The sequence below is a fragment of the Sclerotinia sclerotiorum genome, genomic scaffold, assembly GCF_000146945.2.
Source record: "Sclerotinia sclerotiorum 1980 UF-70 scaffold_10 genomic scaffold, whole genome shotgun sequence".
In the NCBI taxonomy this organism is placed as follows: Eukaryota; Fungi; Ascomycota; class Leotiomycetes; order Helotiales; family Sclerotiniaceae; genus Sclerotinia; species Sclerotinia sclerotiorum.
The window spans coordinates 880266-895787 of record NW_001820826.1 but is presented as its reverse complement, the minus strand read 5'-3'; the positions used below and the strand labels follow the sequence as shown (position 1 = coordinate 895787).

At 44.3% G+C, this 15522-nt stretch overlaps 2 protein-coding genes across 2 annotated transcripts; both read left to right on the top strand.

The window, feature by feature from the left end:
- Window positions 1-1692: 1692 nt before the first annotated feature.
- SS1G_07849 (hypothetical protein) lies at window positions 1693-8584 on the top strand (the record flags this gene model as incomplete). The annotated part of the gene is made up of 8 exons (XM_001591173.1): window positions 1693-1823; window positions 1879-1932; window positions 1983-2023; window positions 2112-2750; window positions 2804-5485; window positions 5536-5626; window positions 5779-8343; window positions 8395-8584. 8 exons carry the CDS (start codon window positions 1693-1695, stop codon window positions 8582-8584), a joined length of 6393 nt encoding a protein of 2130 aa, XP_001591223.1.
- Window positions 8585-9677: 1093 nt separating this feature from the next.
- Window positions 9678-15483, top strand: SS1G_07848 (hypothetical protein; the record flags this gene model as incomplete). The annotated part of the gene is made up of 6 exons (XM_001591172.1): window positions 9678-10314; window positions 10368-11950; window positions 12008-12102; window positions 12599-12648; window positions 12835-14208; window positions 14267-15483. The coding sequence occupies 6 exons, from the start codon at window positions 9678-9680 to the stop codon at window positions 15481-15483; spliced, it is 4956 nt and encodes a 1651-aa protein (XP_001591222.1).
- Between the last annotated feature and the right edge of the window lie 39 nt (window positions 15484-15522).

Sequence of the window (15522 nt, the reverse complement as noted above, 5' to 3'; positions counted from 1 at the left end):
CAACCAATGGGAGAGAAATCAAAGATCGATACTGTGTGTGCTGTGTGCACCCAAGTCGTTTCCAATATTGATCCCAAATCTCACGTTGAAATGTTGTCCATCCATGGATCTCTAGGGTATTCCCGGTAGAATTGTTTCCTTGGAACATTTCTGAATTACACTTTTAACCAATGATGCGTCTCACATCTCACATGCTAATAAGGTTACTCAGAAAGACTTTCACATATCAACTGAAACTTCACTGGAAGCGACATCGGCAGAAATCTTGAGGGAGCGGTTGCTCTCGGCGAGATATCTTATTCGTCCAAAGTAAAACTGGTCAGTTCTTACTATGCAAGTATCCCTGACCCTGTACACTCATGCAGTGTGGGGGAAATAAACGTATCGCTTGTTGAATCCATAGAAGTGGGAGAAATGGTCAGCATGGGTCAACAGCTCCAAAATTTCCAAAACAAGCCTTAACTTTTTATATGGTGATGGCATGTACTTTGTGAGCTACTGGATTGGAAAACATATTTGTATATACTTTGGAAAAGACGTATGAGTTGGATACCTCAAATAATGTACTGAGGTACTACGGCAGGTAAATCTTGGGGGAAATGAATGAGAGAATTAGTTTAGTCTAGGTTACATGAATACTACCACCCTCACATTGAGAAGAACTTCGTGGAGTACCTACCTAGTACCTACCGTCCGTAGACTACCTAGGTAATAAAACTCTCCCGAGTGGCACATACCTTTCCTGACCTACTTAGTCCAGTACCGGTACCTAGGTTCTGCTCCCAATAAGTCTGAAGAAGTGTTAATAAGTGAATCAATCCATGATGAGGCGAAGAAAATAAAATTGAAAGCTTCCGCGTAGTATTGGACAATTTTGGGCAATTTTGGACGGCCGACTCCGATTCACGCTGCATATTCATTCTCCACCTCTCTCTTGCTCTCGGAGCATCCATCTTCTTACAATAAAAGCCTTCCTCCCCCTTGAACTCTCCTTGATTCGACCTACCAACTCTTGTCAGAAAAAAAACCCCATATTGTATCTTCTTCGTGCAGCTGTCATTGTGGCAAAAATACATATTCAAATCTTCTGAAACGACAATCTTTGAAGCAATAATCTCATGTATGTGGAATTTCTCTTTCATACCATTACCCCTCCTCTTATCTGGAACCTTTCCCCGCTAGTCCTATATATTGGATGTCGATGCAAACCCACAATCAGTAATACTTTGAATATTACCAAAATAACTAGAAGTGGCGATTGAATTCGATTGATTCTGCCCAAAAACGTCAAACCTGCAACGAAAAAATTGTATTTTTACCAAAGAAACACAATTATATGTTACTCGAGGACCAGATTAACAAAAAGTCTTTACCGCAAGAAAGAGGTCACATACGTTGGATACCTATCTTCTACGCTAAGTCAATCAAGTGTTAGACTTCACCCGGACTTTTACTCCGCATCAACGTCAACAAGCTTTCACATAAAAACCACACGCAGCTCTTTGTTCTTCCAACTACCAACTTACCATACTTTTGAGCTAATTTCCTCATTCGAAATTTTAGAAAAAGTTGCTTTTCAAGAATTCAAGAATCCTTGTTACTCTTCATACCTCGATCAATCAAGAAAGAAAGAGCTGCGCTCTCAAAATCACAACAAAATCGATCCTATAATCGCCGGCTGCCTTGCCTACGATGGGCATGGGAAGGGCGGAAGATTTTAACGACAGACAAATCGAGATTGATGCCAAAAACGAGCCTTACAATCAATATCAATATGAGGCCGAGGGAAATGATTCATGGGCAGGAGCACTTCCGGTAAAGCAGTAAGTGCCACCGTTTGTGAGAGTCTGCTATCGAACCTGACTGATCATGAAATAGGGGTTTATATGATCCTAGCTTGGAGAAGGATGCCTGTGGTGTGGGTTTTGCTTGGTGAGAATCTTGAACCCGCACACTGGGGACACATCTAATCTCAAATATAGTAACATCAAAGGCAAACCCAGCCACAAAATCGTCAGCGATGGTAGGCCCCTTATTCTACATTTTAAGTACCCATTAGCTAACATTTTTACCCTCAGCACGAAACTTGCTTTGTAACATGACCCATCGAGGTGCTGTGGGTTCCGATGCGAGAGATGGAGATGGAGCTGGTGTGATGACATCTATTCCTCATAAATTCTTTATCAAAAACTTCGAGCGCGAGACGGATATCAAGCTTCCACCGTTGGGTCAATATGCTGTGGGAAATCTCTTCTTCAAGCCAGATGAGGAAACTTTACAAGAATCAAAGAAACAATTGGAAGAGATCTCAGAGTCACTGGGATTAAGAGTACTGGGGTGGCGAGAGCCTCCTAAAGATTCTACTCTTCTTGGTCCTGCTGCTGCATCTCGTGAGCCGATCATATTGCAGCCCTTCGTAGTGCTAGCATCTGCATATGGCCCAGGAAATTCGCCAGAAACTACCGATCCTGAGCTATTTGATGAGAAACATTTCGAGAGACAACTTTTTGTACTCCGAAAGCGTGCAACCCATACCATTGGTTTACACAATTGGTTCTACTTGTGCTCCCTATCTAACAAAAACATTGTTTATAAAGGACAACTCGCCCCTGTACAGGTTTATCAGTATTTCTATGATCTGGTGAACGCCGATTACGAAGCCCATTTTGCTCTTGTACATTCACGTTTTTCTACAAATACTTTCCCTTCATGGGATCGTGCTCAACCATTACGATGGGCAGCTCACAATGGTATGGTACTTGTAAATTGCCCAATCTAACCCTGATACTGACTGTAAACCCAGGTGAAATCAACACCCTTCGAGGAAATAAGAACTGGATGCGTGCTCGAGAAGGTGTGATGCAATCAGATGTTTTCGGCGACGACCTTGAATCATTGTACCCGATTGTCGAAGGTGGTGGCTCCGACTCTGCTGCATTTGATAATGTTCTCGAGTTACTCACTATCAACGGTGTCCTTTCTCTACCTGAAGCTGTTATGCTGATGGTGCCTGAAGCGTGGCAGGACAATGCCGCCATGGATCCAGCCAAGGCTGCTTTCTATGAGTGGGCCGCTTGTCAAATGGAACCTTGGGATGGACCTGCATTGTTCACCTTCGCCGATGGTAGATACTGTGGTGCAAATCTTGATAGGAACGGTCTTCGACCATGTAGATACTATGTCATGGATGATGACAGAATCATTTGCGCTTCTGAGGTCGGTACTATCCAAGTGGATCCAGAACGTGTTATCCTCAAGGGCCGTCTGCAACCAGGAAAGATGCTTCTCGTCGACACCGTCGCGGGGCGCATCATCGATGATGCAGAGTTGAAGAACACTGTCGCTAAGCGACACGATTTCCGATCTTGGCTTCACAAGGAACTCGTCAGCCTACCCAAGGTTCATGAAAAACTGATTGCCCAAGGTGTCGTTGACTTGGACCCCAAGCCATCTGATAGTACTATTCAGGAGGATGCTCTTCTGAAGGCTTTTGGCTATACGTTTGAGCAGGTTTCGTTGCTTCTTGCACCGATGGCGTCTGACGAAAAGGAAGCACTTGGTTCCATGGGTAACGACGCACCTCTTGCATGTCTTGCCAATGCTCCTCGTCTGTTGTACGAGTACTTTCGCCAGCTGTTTGCCCAGGTCACCAACCCTCCGATTGACCCCATTAGAGAAGCTATTGTCATGTCCCTCGACTGTTATGTCGGTCCTCAAGGAAACTTGTTAGGAATGGAGTCATCACAGTGCGGTAGATTGTTACTGCCAACACCTATCCTCTCTATTCCCGAGTTTAACGCTCTCAAAAACATCAACAAGTTCTATCCAAAATGGACATCCAGGGTCATTGATCTGACATTTCCAAGATCCGAAGGGGTTGATGGATACATTAGACATTTGGATTACATCTGCGAGCAAGCCACCGCTGCTATCGAAAACAACGATTCAATAATCATTCTTTCCGATCGTGCAACATGTGCCGACCGAGTCTCAGTGTCAACTCTCCTTGCTTCCGGAATGGTCCATCACCATCTTGTGAACAACAAGTGGCGATCACACGCTGCTTTGGTAGTCGAAACTGCTGAAGCCCGTGAGGTTCACCACATGTGCGTGCTTGTTGGATATGGTGTAGATGCCGTCAATCCATACCTTGCAATGGAATGCATCATCAAGCTTAACCGTGAAGGTCTAATCAGAAAGAAGCTTAGTGACGACCAGCTCATTCGCAACTACAAGTACTCTGCCGATGGTGGTATTCTCAAGGTCATGAGTAAAATGGGTATCTCTACACTTGCCAGTTACAAAGGTGCTCAAATTTTCGAAGCCCTAGGCGTTGACGATACGGTTGTGGACCGATGTTTCAAGGGTACTGCAACGAGAATCAAGGGTATAACTTTTGAACAAATTGCCGAAGATGCTTTCAGATTCCATGAGAACGGTTTCCCATCACGATACACTGTTAGAATTCCAGGCCTCGTTGAATCTGGCGAGTATCATTGGCGTGATGGTGGCGAACCTCACATTAACGATCCTACATCTATTGCCAACATTCAAGATGCCGTTAGAACGAAGAACGATAAGTCGTACGAGGCTTACTCTCTTTCCGAATACGAGCAGATCAAATCATGCACATTAAGAGGTCTTCTTGATTTCAATTTTGAGGAGAGCAATCCAGTTCCAATTGACCAAGTCGAGCCATGGACAGAGATTGTCAGAAGATTCTGTACTGGTGCCATGTCATATGGTTCTATCTCCATGGAGGCACATTCCACTCTCGCTGTTGCAATGAATCGCCTCGGTGGTAAATCTAACACGGGTGAAGGTGGTGAGGATCCAGAACGTTCCGAGGTTATGTCAAATGGTGATACTATGAGATCAGCTATCAAGCAAGTCGCATCTGGAAGATTTGGTGTTACCTCCAACTACCTCGCTGATTCAGATGAGCTTCAAATCAAGATGGCTCAAGGTGCTAAACCTGGAGAAGGTGGTGAGCTTCCTGGCCACAAAGTATCTCAGTCCATTGCCAGAACCCGTCATTCTACTCCTGGTGTTGGTCTCATTTCCCCACCTCCTCATCATGACATTTACTCCATTGAGGATTTGAAACAATTGATCTACGATCTCAAGTGTGCCAATCCTCGTTCTAGAGTATCTGTTAAGCTAGTATCCGAAACCGGTGTGGGTATCGTTGCTTCTGGTGTTGCCAAAGCAAAGGCCGATCACATCTTGATTTCTGGACATGACGGTGGAACTGGCGCTTCTCGATGGACTGGTATCAAATATGCCGGTTTGCCATGGGAGCTTGGTCTTGCCGAGACTCATCAGACTTTAGTTTTGAATGATCTCCGTGGTCGTGTCGTCGTTCAAACTGATGGTCAACTTCGAACTGGTCGTGATGTTGCCATTGCATGTTTACTTGGTGCCGAAGAATGGGGTTTTGCTACTACCCCTTTGATTGCCATGGGTTGTATCATGATGAGGAAATGTGAGTAACGAATTATGTTCCTGTTTCGACATGACTGCTAATACTTTTAGGTCACTTGAACACCTGCCCGGTTGGTTTAGCCACTCAGGATCCTGAGCTACGAAAGAAGTTCAAGGGTACTCCAGAGCACGTTATCAACTTGTAAGCATAGCATTTTCTTTCGTGTTGCACTTCCCTACTTCAATCCCTATCTTTATATTTCACCTCTGTATCCTTCTCCTTCCTAATGCAGCCTTGATTCTTCGGTTTATCCTAGAGCTCTTCCACATAGACAATTACTGACTTCCCCATAGTTTCTACTACATTGCCAATGAGCTCAGAGCCATCATGGCAAAGCTTGGTTTTAGAACGATCAACGAAATGGTTGGACACGCCGAATGTCTAAGAGTACGGGATGATCTTCGAACAAAGAAGACAAGCAATATAGATCTCTCTCTTATTTTGACTCCTGCTCATAAACTCAGACCTGGAGTTGCTACTTTCAACGTTCGCAAACAAGATCACCGACTTTACGTCCGCCTTGACAACAAGTTGATTTCCGAGGCAGAATTAACTCTTGATAAGGGTCTACCATCACGAATTGAGTGTGACATTGTCAATACTGATCGTGCTATGGGCACTTCTTTGTCATATCAGATTTCGAAGAGATATGGTGAGGATGGATTGCCTATGGACACCGTACACGTCAATATCAAGGGATCAGCTGGTCAATCCTTCGGTGCTTTCCTTGCTCCCGGTGTTACCTTGGAGCTTGAAGGTGACGCAAACGACTACGTAGGAAAGGGTCTTTCAGGTGGTCGTTTGATTGTCTACCCGCCCCGTTCCGCCGTTTTCAAGGCTGAAGAGAACGTTATTGTTGGTAACGTCTGCCTTTATGGTGCGACTAGCGGAACTGTCTTCTTCCGTGGTGTTGCTGCCGAGAGATTTGCCGTCCGAAACTCTGGAGCCACTGCAGTAGTTGAGGGTGTTGGTGACCATGGTTGCGAGTACATGACTGGTGGTCGTGTTCTCATCTTGGGCTCAACTGGACGTAACTTCGCTGCCGGTATGTCTGGTGGTATCGCGTACATTCTCGATATCCAGCAAGATTTCATGTCCAAGCTGAACACAGAGATGGTTGAGGCTTCGGGTATTGATGACCCAGCTGAGATTGCATTCGTTCGAAGCTTGATCGAAGATCACCACCACTACACTGGCTCTGAGCTTGCTGCACGCATTCTTCTCGACTTCAACAGAGCACTGCGCCGGTTCGTCAAGGTTCTACCTGTTGATTACAAGCGTGTCCTTCAAGAAGAAGCTGCCAAGGCTGCTGAAGCCAAGAAGGCAAGATTTGCTTTGCCATTCCTTCCAGGAAATCCATCCCGTGAACTTCATGAGAAGAACCATAAGGAGAACAAGAAGCCATCTGATCTCCAGGATATCGAGGAGACTATTGGAGATGCTGCCGTTGAAAAAAAGCGATCTTTGGTTTTGGACAAAACTAAGGGTTTTATGAAGTATCAACGTCGATCCGAGAAATATCGCTCAGCCAAGACTAGAACTCGCGATTGGGCTGAACTTTCCAAGCGCCTCGATGAAGATGAGCTCAAATATCAAGCTGCTCGTTGCATGGACTGTGGTGTTCCATTCTGTCAATCTGACTCGGGTTGCCCAATTTCCAACATTATTCCTAAATGGAACGAATTACTTTTTGCGGGCCAATGGAGGGATGCTCTTAACCGTCTTTTGCTTACCAACAATTTCCCTGAATTTACTGGTCGTGTCTGCCCCGCCCCCTGCGAAGGTGCATGTGTCCTTGGTATCAACGAAGATCCTGTTGGAATCAAGTCCATTGAATGTGCTATCATTGACCGTGGTTTCGACATGGGTTGGATGGTTCCACAGGAACCAAAAGTCCGCACTGGCAAGACTGTTGCCATTATCGGCTCTGGACCAGCTGGTCTTGCTTGCGCCGATCAGCTCAATAAAGCTGGCCACAAAGTCACTGTCTACGAGCGAGCTGACCGAGCTGGAGGTTTGCTAATGTACGGTATTCCAAACATGAAGCTTGACAAGAAGATCGTCAAGCGTCGTACCGATTTTATGGCTGCTGAGGGAATCACATTCAAGACTAACGTCGCAGTTGGTCAAGATGTCCAGCTTATGGATCTCAAGGCTGAAAATGACGCAGTGGTGATCGCTACTGGAGCCACTGTTGCTCGTGATCTACCAATTAAGAACCGAAGCCTCGAAGGTATTCACTTCGCCATGCAATTCTTGCACCGCAACACCAAGTCCCTGCTTGACTCGGAGCTTGCTGATAACGAATACATCTCCGCCAAGGATAAGCATGTCGTTGTTATTGGTGGTGGTGACACTGGAAATGACTGCATTGGTACTTCCGTTCGTCACGGTGCCAAATCGGTCACAAACTTTGAGCTTTTACCTCAGCCACCAAATGAGCGCGCCCGTGACAACCCATGGCCTCAATGGCCACGAGTCTACCGTGTAGACTATGGACATACTGAGGTTAAGCAACACATGGGCAAAGATCCTCGTGAATACTGTGTCATGTCTGAAGAGTTTGTTGATGATGGAACTGGAAAGGTCAAGGGTATCAACACTATCCGTGTCGAATGGACCAGATCTTCCACTGGTGGTTGGGACATGAAGAAAATCGAAGGATCCCAGCAATTCTTCCCAGCTGATCTTGTGCTCTTGTCTATGGGCTTCCTTGGTCCCGAGGATCGTGTTCTTGGTGATGAAATTGAGAAGGATGGACGCAAGAATGTCAAGACAGCTCCTGGAAAATACTCCACCAATGTCGAGGGTATATTTGCCGCCGGAGATTGTCGCCGTGGACAATCTCTCATCGTTTGGTAAGTCATAAACTGCAGCCCTATTTTGACACATTTTTCTAACAAATTTAGGGGTATCAACGAAGGTAGACAATGTGCTAGAGAGTGCGATCGCTACTTGGAAGGATCCTCTTCTTTGCCTGTCACTGGTGGTATCGTTAAGAGCACCGCATCCGAAATCTTTGGTCGAGATCCTAAACGTGAGATCTTAGGACGTGCTGATCGTGCTCCTATCCAACTCATCGCAGCTGCTGCGACATAAGGAACGACACAAAATACTAAAATTTAATATATTTACGACACTTGCTATGTAGTGGTACGAATGTTAACCGTTTCCTGGAATGAACATATCACATATCAAAGGCATATTTCTGGCATTATTGGGAAAATCAGATGAACAGCGACATGATTTGGGATTCAAATTATAATGGACGAATATCGTATATGCATTGTTCATGGAAGGAAAAACAGGAGAGGTGGGGCCGTCCACATTGCAATATCACCTCATGATGGTTATGTCTTTTTTACGATACCAGCGAGTGCGAATGCTTTCTTCCGGGGGTGTTGATGAATGATTGATGCGTGGGAATTGGAGTAGTTTGCCTTGAACTTACTTTTTATTATACATAGATGTATTTTGCAAGTGAGAGCGAGAGCGAGAAGAGCAAGCAGAGAAAGAAATTCAAAATTTATATTACAAACTGTTATATGTTATGAAATTAGGCTTTAGATATGTGATATGATATGCTCCTTTTTTGATGCTTTTCGAAGTGTATTAATCTGATTAGTTTCTACCATGTAAGGACTTGATATTATTGGTAGAGTCGTATCTTATATGCATATTAGCAAAACCGGGAAGTAATTTATGGATATCCGGTTCTGGCTCAATGCCTGTATGGACGTCACAATCCTACCCTAGATAGTGAAAATGAAAACGTGCCGGTGCAATCGCATTAGATCTTTTATGCACGTGGGTGGAGGATCTGGTGGATTATCATAACTGACATGCTTCATTCGAAATTCCCCTGTTCTAGATTCACAATTTACATAATTGATGTTGGTGTTTGAATTTTCAATTGTCTTTTTCTTTGTTAATTGTTGTTATAATGTTGTATTTTGAAGTTATTGTCTTGAGTGATAGGATTTTGTATGGATTAGTTTAATTTCGTGTTATTTATTGTAGTGTTCTTTTCTGTGTATTGATATTTATCTGATTTCACATTTGATTTCGTCACTGAATAATAAGCTCTGACCTAGCTTTCACATCCTTACAAGCTTCACAAATAAATCTTTCCGACTTTTGATTCCACTCTTACCGTTTATTCAACCAACAACAACTTCAATCCGCTATCACTATGCGTTTCGGTCAAACATTGAAGAGGTCAATATACCAACCATGGAAGGATCAATATATTGATTATGCGAAGCTCAAACACCTCCTACGAGAAGATTCAGCATCTGAGGGTGCCGATAGGCCATGGACCGCTGATGATGAGACAAAGTTCTGCGAGGAGATCCTGAACGTTCAACTAGAAAAGATAGCATCTTTCCAAGCTTCAACCTTTAAGAAGTTGGAGGAGCGTGCTAATGCAACGGGCGAGAAACTCAAAGAACTTGCGCCTGAAGATGTGAAATCGAAAGATGATGTGAATACCGCCAAATTCAAGAAGATTGAAGAAGAGCTTGATGCTATCATCAATGATACCAAGGAACTAAAGAAATACAGCAGCATCAATTATACTGCGTTCTTGAAGATTGTTAAGAAACATGATCGCAAGAGGGGTAACAACTATAAGATTAGGCCTATGGTACAAATGAGTTTGCAGAAGAGGCCTTTCAATTCGGAACAGGGCTATTCAGCATTGCTCAACCAGTTGTCTATGATGTACTTTATTGTTCGCCAACAGCTGGATGATAACTCGGATCCTACCGCGACTTCATCTGAGGTTCAATCACAATCACAGACGCCGGAAAAGTATACCGCCTATAAATGTAAATATGCTATGCCCCTAGGTGGAGCCCTATGCTAACAAGTCTTCTTATAGTTTGGGTTCACCCCGATAATCTTTTGGAAGTCAAAACGTATATTCTTCGCCGACTTCCAGCCGTGGTATATAGTGAACCATCCTCGAAAAGTCCCGAACCCCAAGCCGACCCGACCCTTAACTCTCTCTATCTCGACAGCCCAGACTTCACATTGTATGATCAAAAGAGAGAAAAGAAGGAAGAGGCAACATCACTGCGGATAAGGTGGTACGGCCAATTGAAGGACAATCCAGAGCTTCATTTCGAACAAAAGATTGCACATGAAAATGGCACTAGCGAAGAAAAGAAGCTTTTGATAAAGGAAAAGTACATCGACGCTTTCATCAAAGGCGAATACAAGATGGAGAAGAGCATACAAAAAATGGAACGGCAAGGACAGCCAGAAGCCAGAATTGAGGCCTTCAAGAAAACCGTGGACGATATTCAATCACTCATCAAGAAGAATGGCCTGCAACCAATGTTGCGAGCTAATTACACGCGGACGGCCTTTCAGAAGCCGTTGGATGACAGAGTCAGAATATCTATCGATACTCAATTGGCATTCATTCGGGAAGACTGTATAGACGAGGATCGACCTTGCAGAGATCCTAAGAGCTGGCACAGACGCGACATCGATAGTAGTGCCATGTCGTATCCGTTCAGCAACATAAACCCAGGTGAAATATCGAGGTTCCCATATTCGGTATTGGAGATCAAGGTTAGGGATGGTGCAACCAAGAAGCAGCCTCAATGGGTACAGGATTTGATGGGTTCACATCTTGTGTACGCAGCCCCAGGATTCTCTAAATTTCTCCAAGGTGCTGTATCTCTTTTCGAAGATTATGTCAACGATTATCCTTCGTGGCATGGAAACTTGACGGATGATATTCGCAAAGACCCACAAGCGGCATTCGATGAAGATCAATCCCGGAAAGCAAAGCAGGCCGAGAATGATCTTGTAGTTGGTAGCTATTTAGGAACTTCCCATAAAGCTAGTGCAAGCTTCAAACCTGCTGTCAGCTCACCAGTGGGTAGGTCATATATGGAGGAGAGAATGATCACTGAGGAGAGGGCTGGCAGAAGATCTCACCTGGATGGTCCTGCAACTTCTGGAGATGCTGGGAATGATGAAGAAGAGACTAGAGATTCGAGAAATGAAAGTGGATATGGTACATTGGCATCTGTGTTTCCATCTTTCTCTCTCTCTCGTTATGCCCAATCGCGCCGATCAAGAAGTGTTCAATTACCTCCAGGCGTCACCAAACCTACTCAATACATCAAGGATTCAGGTCCTTTACAAGTCGAACCCAAAGTTTGGCTGGCTAACGAACGTACATTTTTGAAATGGCAACATATATGCATATTATTGGGATCTCTTGCCGTTAGTTTATACACGGCCGCAGGGTTGGATGAAATTGCAGAAGCTATGGGTATTGCATATATTATCATTGCTATATTTGCTGGAGGTTGGGGCTACTGGATGCATTACACGCGGCGAAACATGATTGTTGCCAGAAGCGGAAAAGATTTTGATAATTTGATTGGGCCAATGATTGTCAGCGCTGCCCTCATGATTTCGTTATTTCTCAATTTCTTCTTCAAGGTAAGCGCCTCCGACGTCGTATAAAATTGAGATGATGGCTAACTAATATGCGTGTAGTATCGACAAGCTATGGAAAAGTACCGAGAGGATGGATCTCATTCAACCAACATCATGTTGGCCAATCAAACCTCTGAGGATTTCAAGATTGATCTGTAAGGTGGATGGGTGATTGAGGGGTAGTGGATCGTTAGCTGTATGTTCCCAGCTTGAGCCTGAAACGCTGCATATGTATACCAAGTTATTAGCTCAACTGCAAAGTGAGTAATTTAGAAACCGTAGTAATATTTCAATCTGTATCTTGATATCATGACTTGATCGCAAAGGTACTCGGTGATTCCTATCAGTCCAAAGATTAACTCATCAAGCATGAAATATCTATTTTTCCCGCAGAACAACCGAGATAAGCGAAGGATAGAGATGCAAAGGACAAGGCTATGGTGGGTATCTCTTTTCCTGTAACATATTTGTCCAACTTTTATCAGGAGAATGTACTTGACTCCAAGTATATTGGTTTCCCGAGAGATCAGTATGATTTGGTCCTGTCTCGAGGAATTACCTCATCGCTTTATACAGTCATCTGTATGAAAGATTTGATCTTGATCTTGATCTGCCTTTTTATTCTTACTCTCTCACTCATCTGTAACTCAGCCTTACTACTGTTTTTGAGAAACTTTGTTTGAGGAACTTGGTCACACAAGGTTTGCACTTTGAGAGAATTTATGAATTGGTGAACTCGTGAATCGCATTTTAAGTCAACTAGGTATTTATTGACGCGGCTTGTTGCGGAGACGATACAGATACGGATACGGATACGGATAAATGCGAGAATATCTGTGGATTTTGAGATCGGAGACTGGGAATTTGATAATCTGATAAGGGAACAGAGTGCGATAGTGAGAAGGTGATAATGGTTGGTGTTAAAGACAAGATAGCCAGTTTAATTCTGGGCAAGAAGAAGAGTGAGGATGGGCCAGAGCCGGAGCCAGTAATTGAGGATGAGTATGAACAGAGACCGAGAAGGGAACGAAGAAAACATCGGAGGAGTAGGAGAAATCGGGATAAGCGTTCAAGGGATGGAGATGATGGGGAGCGCGATGCTGGATATGGATCGACTTCTCCTCACAGACATCGACATCGAGATAGCAAAGATCGCGAAGATGACGAAAATCCTCGAAGACATCATTCGGTCAAATTAAGTACCTCGACCTCCCGTTCACCACATACAGATCATAGACGTCGCGCAGATGATGAACCGCATTCTGCTTCTCCGAAAAGACATCCTTCGATTAAGCCAAGTACTTCTACCTCTCGTTCGCCCCATCATGCAAGACCTAGCACAGGCAGATCATCGAAATACACAGAAGAGGGTGTAAGAGCGCCTAAGGTTAAATCATCGATAGAATGGCCACCTGTTGGTCACTCGCACGATGATGAATTGTCGCAAGGGAAAGCCATGCAACTGATTGCGACCGGGGTACCTGTTTTCAGAGGAACGATGGAATCGATCCCACATGCTTCGGATGAATACTTTGCGCTATATGCGACTTGTCATGGAAATGGAGGAGCCGGAAGTGATCGTGCGGAGATATTTAGTAGGGCATTTCTGGCGGATTCTATGCGATTACAAGGACCTGGTGAAGCAAATCGACCATGGGATACTCTTGAACAACCAAGTATGGCTTTTGCTTATGGCACATTGAGAGGCACGATTACATTGAATCACTGGTGTAGCATTAATGGCAAACCTCATGCACCTATTGAGCTTCGAGACCCGGGTGTTCAGACGTTGAGAGATGTGGATCTACAAATTATATTGGATCGATTGATATATTTGGAAAGTGGAATCGATGATGAAAATGAGGATATGCTGTATAAGAGTTTATACAAAATTTTACTTAAGGACCTCGACAAGTCATTCATCGCTAAAAAGGGGATGGAGAAACAAATTGCGGATTTAATAATTGCGTTGTCGAGACGTGAGTGGATCGATTTTAGTCAACCTAGGAATCATGTTGTGGCTAAATTCTTTGTTGATGGGGCATATTCTGATCATGGAAGATATCGAGCCTTTTTTCATCAATTGTTGTTGAGCATGGAGTTGGAATTGAGGATTCAGTCGAAGCATCATTCGGAAGAAGCAAAGGAGAGATTGCTAGCACAATTACCACCGTGGATTTCTTGGGATCTGGCTGTTGCGAAGAAGTGGAGAGAATGTATGACTATTGAGAAGTATAAGACTACCGATGATCTTCAGCAGGGTAAGTTTTCACATATCATATAAGTAGTACGTAAAGATAGAGGCTGATATCAAAATAGTTAAGTTTCGCCTTCTCAAAAAGAGATCACAAGTCAAAGCTCTACGCAAATTTTCAAGAGCTATGAAGTGGCCTAATTTACTCATGGTAGATGAAGCTTTAAAAGAGCTAGATCCAGATGCTTCACCTCTTGAAGATCGGTCTGCAGATGCTATGTCTTATTGTACTGGCTTAATCTTACCAGGACCAACTCAACCATGGCTACTCATGAATACTTTAATTGACTGCGATGAAGATGGAGGTGCTGATCTTGGTGGCCTTACACATATGCATCCCAATTCTGGCTTCCAATATAGGGGTAGTACGTATTGGGCATCTACTTGTATCGTTGGTAAAGTTCTCGCTCCTACTTGTCAAGAGATTGCTGGTTGGATTGGTCCGGCTCTCGCTTCTGTGGATATTGAACGCACTCAAGTATTGCGAATTCGTCAACGTATGTCTCCTCAAACTATCACCAAAACCGACGTCCTAAGCATGAGAGTTCGATCTGATCCTCTTGGTCCTCCCGATCCAAACGATCCCGTTTATCCCGTGAGCGAATTCGTATTACCCAAGCTCGACTTGGAATCTCCACCCATAGATAATATCCGTATTGAAAAATTAGCGTTCGACGTAGCGAAACCAAATCAGCAGCTTGATGGTGGCTCCCCAAAGAGAAGTAGCGAGATAGGAAAGAGACCACCTACTTATGATGCATGTGTGGTTTTTGCTAGGAGAGGACAATCGCATTGGTTGAGATTAGCTCATGATGTTTCTTTCATCACGGCGTATCCTTGTTCTAATGGTCCACATGTTCTCTTCTTCGACTACGTTTATAAAGTCGCGCGCATGAACCAATTACTCGATATACATAACTGGGCTGGAGTCGGCGGCGCCAATTTAAACGAAGATTTACAATTGGGATGGGCGCCACAACCGGAGGAATTAGGTATTCAGGGCTCGTGGGATGAAGGTTATGATATGAAGGGGGCACAATGGAAATTTAATCAACTCATGGAGGGAGTGGATAAGGATACGGTGTTGGTGATTGAGGCGTGGGGCGTGGAGGATAATGAGTGTATGGCTAGGGCGTGGTGTAGTCATTGGGGATTGAATGCTGTGGTGGCGGTGGTGGGGAGGAGTTGTTTGGCTTGTGCGGTTAGGGAGGCGTATGCGGCGGCGGTTAATGTGGTTATTTTTGTGGGGGGTGCGGGGGAGGGTAGAGAGGGTGGGGGATAGGGGTAGGAAGGTGGTTTCGAATGTATTTGGGGGGTAGCA